Genomic DNA, 7,028 nt, shown 5'->3' on the forward strand with positions numbered 1-7,028 from the left:
AGTCTTAAATTAAAAGCATTATGAATAATTAAAGTTCAAAGATGTCATCGAGGGGTTTATGAATAATTTTAAATTTATCACATAATTAAAAAAATTTACAAAAAGGAATACAACTTTAATAGTTTTTAAATATGCTTACGAGTTTATCAAATAATTCAATTCCAGGGGCTTCTTGTATAATCTGAAGTAATTCTAACTTGCACAATAACAATTTTATAAATTCCAATTCAGTTTCGCTCTTCTCTTTTTCATATGGATTAGTTATAAAATTGCTTCCAAATAGTTTTATTATCGTTTTTGGCAATTCTTCCATTGCTTTTTTTTTGAAATTTTCCAAAACTGACATTGTTATAATTTTTTTTATGTGTTTTTTTGAGTCATTTTTATACTCAAGTACTAATTCTTTATTTATGTTCGTCGTTATAATTTCATCCTCGTTTTCGTTAAAAGTTTCCTCAATATCTTTATTTGCTTTAGTTATTAATTCGTTTTCAAACATTATCCTTCCCCGTTCGTCAAAATTATTATTAAGATCTCGATTATGTCCCTCTAATATAATGTTTTTTAAATTTTCAGACAGAAGAGTGACCAAAATATTTTCCATCGGTTTCATTTCTTCTATTTTTCTAATTCTTGTTTCCTTGAATTTAATATCCATGACAGTATTTTCTGCAAGTCTTTTCTGTATTATCTTAGTAGTTTCATAAATTTGAACTTTATCAAATCCTAGATCTTGTATAAAACCATCTTTATTATTTTTTATTTGGTCGTATTTGTGACCAAAAAAATCATCCAGTCCTGTAAATAGTAAACCGATTTTGCAGAAATGCAAAATTATCGAAGATTTAAAATTGTAAATATTTTCAATATGTGTATTTACTATTTCTTGCATTATTTGTCCCAGACTAATACATGCTCTGTTATGATCATTATTATCTTTTTTAGTATCAGTTTTTTCAATAATAAATGTTTGTATATCTTTCAAGGTTGAAACTAATTCGTCATTCTTATGATGGCTTTCATTAATAAATCTTTCCGCTTCTATTAATAAACAAATTTTAATCAAATAACAATATGCATGCCCAGCTTCTGCGGCTTTAAACATTAAAATATTTATAATATCGGGGATAAATGTGTCATAATCTAGACCTTCTCCTATTCCCAATATCGCTCTAAAATGGTGTTGATTAATTATATTTCCAGAAACCAATAAATGTGCACATATTATATTTAAAGGCGATTTTTTGTTTTTTATTATTTTAGCCATTATTGATTCAATTTTGTTGTGACTTCTAAACATTCTAAAAAATAGCTCAATTCCTCTACAATCGTATTCTACATTTTTTATTTCTGAGATTTTATTTAAAATTTCTCTAAATTTAATGTAAAATTTTTCTTCAATAAAGAGGTTGTTATCTTTTTCAGCTGTATTGGCTTTAGGATAATAAAAATACTTACCATTATTATGATTAAAACTTATTTTATCAGGCAACATCTCAAGTTTGAAGTTTGATTTAGGAATTTCTATTTCATTAGACGTAATTTTCAAGTGATGTGGCAGATAATATGTTTCTATCAATTGAAAATGAAATAACTCACATATTTTTAGCAATTTCTGCAGAATACATGTGTCAAAATTATTATTTAGAATTATATTGGTATCACTTAGAGTATAAAAGTTCCCAACTCCTAGTTCTTCAACATTTATTTCAAATAAATAGCACATATCTTCTCTTTTTATGTAAAATCTTAAGTTTCTGTCCTGGTGATTTCCATTTTCCCAAACATGAACCATAGACATAAGGAGTTTATCTTCGTTGTCTATTGTGGCCGGCTTCAAAGCATTTAACATCCCGTTTAAGTATGAATCATCTTCACATATATGTTCATAGTATATTTCCCAAGCTTTTATATTCATTCTCCTTTTTTCATTAATGTTTTTTATACTTTCTACTACATCTTTCATGATAGAGGAACTCGCAAAATTAGATGAATCATACACTAAGATAAAAGATAGACTAATTTCTGATTTCAAACGTAGTGCTAAATGGCATTCAATATCCTCTCTAATTTCATTTGCAGATTTATTACCATAATAGTATGGAAGTTTCTCTGTGTTTTGATCTGCATCACTTAAATTTTTTTTTTCAATTTCAAGAAAAAAAAACTTTCTGCCTTCGTCAAAAGAAAGAGTAATTTTATTATATTGTTCTAAATAATTAAAACGAATATATTCTCTATTTTCAATTTGTTTTAATATCTTATCTTTAGTTAATTCATATAGTTGCTGATTATTTTTTATTTTGTCAAACACTATCTCTGTTGTCTGACTTTTTAGAAAAGAAAAAACTAATATAAATGCATTCATATGGAATAAAAAAAAAACGAAAATTTATATGTAAAAAAACAACACGTAATTTACTAATGCTACAGCATTAGATTGACCAAAAATATGAGTTTAATGTAAATTGCATCCTAAAAGTAAGACATAAAATATATTTATTTGTTTTTTTTCGACAGGCATTTAGAAATTTATGGCTTTGACAGCTGTCTTGAACAGAAGAAAACATTCTTAAAAATTTTAGAAAAATATTAGATAATATACATTGTTTTTTTTAATGCAACGAATGTAATTCGGTGTGAGAAAATGTCAAAATAAATTGACATTTGATTTTAAGAAAAGTTATTTGCGTCAAATAAAATGTAAGCACTTCAAGTAAAATAAAAATTCAAAAGCATACAATAGCTGTCAAATCACCCTATACCATGTGCAATTAAAATTTTCATATGTCATTATAATTTAAAATTTAAAGTTTTGATGTGATTTTCTTTCAACGCAAACTTCACAACCTCATACAAAATTAAACGTATTGAAGTTCCGTACATATAAAGATTTTTTAAAAGAAATAAAGCTTAATTATTTTTAAATATAATTGTAAAAAGTTATATTTATTGTATATATATGCTCAACATCCCGCGCTAAATTTATAACTGAGTGATGTAATCGTCTTTACTGCTTCCTACGCCTTCAACTTGGTTCTCAAAATAAAAGTATATTTTTATGATAACTGACCATTGACTGCGCTTTACTCTTTTTGCTTCTTACTAACTTTTCTTATATTGGTCTTTACGGAATCTCCTTCTCTGTTATAATACATATAGTCTATGGGCATGGGATTTTTTACACATGTCTTCTCAACAATGGAACCAGATTTTATCCGTCTATCTCATTCTTGAAATACAACTCAGTCTTTTTTTTTTATTTCTTTTCTTTTTAAATCTCTCTGGATCAATGAACACTGGTGGTTAACTATCTTGCCACGATAGCCTTAAATATAAATATTGGGATTATCACTACACTCAATCTGGGTATCCCTTATGTCAGATCTTATACAGTCAATACTGTTTTTTCATAGCTCTTCTAAGTCTTCACATATCCGGGCCCTCAACTGATGCAAGTTATCACCTTCTCTTCTGTTAAACATCCAACAATTCCAATTCTAGCATATACTGCATTTTTCTACGTCTTATGCCTTGACGGAACTTAAAACCTCTTCTTTTGTTTTTTATTTTAGTTTGATAACTTTTTTTTCCCAACATGTTAAAGATAATTTAAGTTAAGAGTTAAATTAATCAATTTTATATTCTAAACATTAATATATATATATATATATATATATATATAATCTTCAAGGAGCAACTATGTTAGATCATAAGACTTTCCTGCTAATAGAGTAATCGTAGGCTGCCAGGTTGTTTGAGAGGACATAGAGTGTTTGATACCTGTCAATAAATTAGAACGAAAAAGTGCAAAGCTATCTAAATGATCATAATTTATTTAGAAAATGCACCAAAACAAAATTTATTTTTATCTTGTAGTGATCAAGAATGATAAAAAATATTATGAAGCAAGTACAGAGCGAACTTAAAACGGACAGCAATCAAAACATAAACTAATATATATGTACTATTTATGAGAGTGACATTATGAAGTCAATTTTCTATGTATTTAAAAATTAGGAGCTGGGATACTTACAGCCCCCGCATTTGAGGCGCTACGATTTTTTTTTCCGAACCCCAAAAATGAAGTGTAAAAAAAGGAGGAGCAAAGAAGAGACGAAAATTACTAGGCACTTATGATATTAAAAATACTAAATAAATATATATATATATACACAATTATATTTTACTACAAGTTTTTACAATAATATAAACCAATAAGCATTTTTTGCCCTTCTGATTTTTTAGAATTGGGGACAAAAACGCTTCCCTCTGAGATGGTTCACTTTATTATTTTGAAAACCCAAAACGAAGTGCAAAATAAAGGATAAGCAACCATTAGTACTCAAATTACTTGCATCTTCAAACAGTAAAAATACCAAATAAATATATATTCTTATACGAAATTTAATTTAAAAAAAGAATATAACCATAAAACTATATAATTCAAAATAACTTAACATATTTAAATTAAATTTTTTGATTTAACAATCTGTATAGATCGTTGAACATTTATTTAAATTTTCTTATATAAATAATATTTACAATTAAAATTGTTGGTTTATTAATAAAGTAGATTTTCGAAGAAAATCTACTTTCATAATAAACCAACAATTAAAAAAAATTGAAAAAATAAGAAGGGTGAAAACAGACACAATACTTAAAATGATTATTATAACTAAATCTAAAATTAATTTTTGTATAAAAGCATATATTTATTTAGTATTTTTAATATCATAAGTGCCTAGTAATTTTCGTCTCTTCTTTGCTCCTCCTTTTTTTACACTTCATTTTTGGGGTTCGGAAAAAAAAATCGTAGCGCCTCAAATGCGGGGGCTGTAAGTTCTCTTTAGCCAAAAATTATTTTACTTGGAAGTTTTTTTTTTACAAAAAATTTAAACATATATCTTTAAATCTTTTTATTATAATACCGAAAATAAAATGTTACAATTTGATAATTTAAAACTTCTATATAAACTTATTATTAATTTATTATTTAATTGTGTCCATTATATATTTACAAAAAATTACCCTATATGATTTTTTATATTATCTTGTTATTGGCTTCAAATATTGAGAATTCACATACTATAGATACTGTACTCGAAATGTCCCCGATTAGTTTCTCAAATAATGTTTCTGAAGCCCCAATTAAAGTTATTAAACATAAACGCGCACTAGGTGGAAAGCAGTGTGAAAAAAGTTGTCATATACTTCTTTCTTCGCTTTTCATAGTATCGATAATATTATTGGTTTTGGGCTTTAAAAATGGAACTTATTATATATTTGCAATGATATGATTATTAATGTGGATTTTAATAGCAGGGTTGGTTGCGTGTTCGGTACGTCTAGGAATATTTTCATAGAAATCGTAAGTATTTTAAATTAAACAATTTTATACAAATCAAAAACAGTTATAATGCATTATAGTAAATATACCACATGTTGATTCGGAATATATGTCTAAATTTTATCTTTAAAATTGTCTTTCACACAACCAAATTATGACATAATTAGTACATGTATTTATTTATCATATTTGGGGTTCAGAAATATAAGAATATACAGTCCATTTCATTTTTATAGACACCTTGTTTCATAATTATAGACACCTTGTTCCATTTTTATAGACACTTTGTTTCATTTTTATAGAACCCTCATTTCATTATTATAGATACCTTGTTTCATTTTTATAGAACCCTCATTTCATTATTATAGACACCTTGTTTTATTTTTATAGACATCTTGTTATAAAATCTATTTTTATTTTTTTCATAATTTATTTATATAGTTGAATCGTAAAGAAGAGATAACGATATAGATATAAACATCAATATTTACATGGCAAACAATTAAAACATCTTAGAAGTTTTTAATTAAAATGTTTAATATTAATTCAAAAAAAATTCGCATTGACAAGAGCTTTCTCGATAAATTCTCTCATATGAGAAAAGTAACCATCCATGACGAATACTTCTGTGTTCAACACGTCCTCAATACAATCAAATAACAAAGGAGTGGTTGTTGGTCTAGGTCTCTGTTTTACTCGAAACTTGAAACTGTTTAAAAACTCCTCGATGGGGTTTAGTTGTGGAGAATATGGAGGGAGAAGTTTTAGACTGTGTCATTTGTTTCTAGCTGCAGCAACTACTTCGGATGTTCTGTGTATAGATGTGTTATCCAATATTATAGATCTGTTTTCCTCTTGCTCACAAATAGGTAAATAGTTGTTAATGAATTGACAAAATCTGTAGATTTAAAATTCCGACTTTAGTTTTATGCGCTTATAATCCAATAACGCTTATAGCACACATTAAAGAAATATTAGTCCCTTTCGAATTCAAAGCCGTTACACAACACTTAGTATTTCTTAAAGAATAACCAAAAGTATTGTTAAGGTGCAGATTTAAACCAGTTTTATCGAGAAATATTAAATTATCATTTGATATGATATCTATTACCCTCGCATATTGACACCTTAACAGCTTGTTCTGAGGACTGTTTCTACTTAGTGGAATCAAAGTCTGGGTTTAGAACTATACCCTATTTTTTTTAACAAGTCTGCAAACAGTTGACTTAGAGTAATGTCCCGTGGAATTTAAATTTTGCAATTTATCGGATAAATTATATAGACCTAGACAAGGATTACGGGCCATTTCCGTTGCAATAATATTTGAAACCATAGAAATATCTTTTAAAGATTCACTCTTTTTTTGTCCTGCCGTTTTAAAGTTAAAGGTCGGTAAATTCTCCGTAGGATATCTTTTATATAGGCGTTTAACGCTAGATTACTGAGATTTAAAGCAACTTCCATATCAATAAGTTTCATACCAGGTCGAGTAACGAAAGAAAATTTTTGATTATCGACCTGGTAATCATCTTCCTGGTTTTTCTTGGAGTAGAAAACTCCGTTTTATCTTCTTTCTCATCAAATGATCTTTTTTACGATATTCCTTAAGTTCATCTCTGACATTTAGGTTTCTCATATTTTAAGGTTTAAAAATTTTAAAGGAAAGTAAAATAAATTT

At 27.0% G+C, this 7,028-nt stretch overlaps 1 protein-coding gene across 1 annotated transcript; it reads right to left on the minus strand.

Annotated features, from left to right (window-relative positions):
• Window positions 1–115: 115 nt before the first annotated feature.
• Window positions 116–2,368, minus strand: VNE69_06108 (uncharacterized protein; the record flags this gene model as incomplete). Its single annotated transcript, XM_065473861.1, has 1 exon — window positions 116–2,368. One exon carries the CDS (start codon window positions 2,366–2,368, stop codon window positions 116–118), a length of 2,253 nt encoding a protein of 750 aa, XP_065329933.1.
• Between the last annotated feature and the right edge of the window lie 4,660 nt (window positions 2,369–7,028).

Source organism: Vairimorpha necatrix, chromosome 6 (assembly GCF_036630325.1).
Source record: "Vairimorpha necatrix chromosome 6, complete sequence".
Taxonomy (NCBI): Eukaryota; Fungi; Microsporidia; family Nosematidae; genus Vairimorpha; species Vairimorpha necatrix.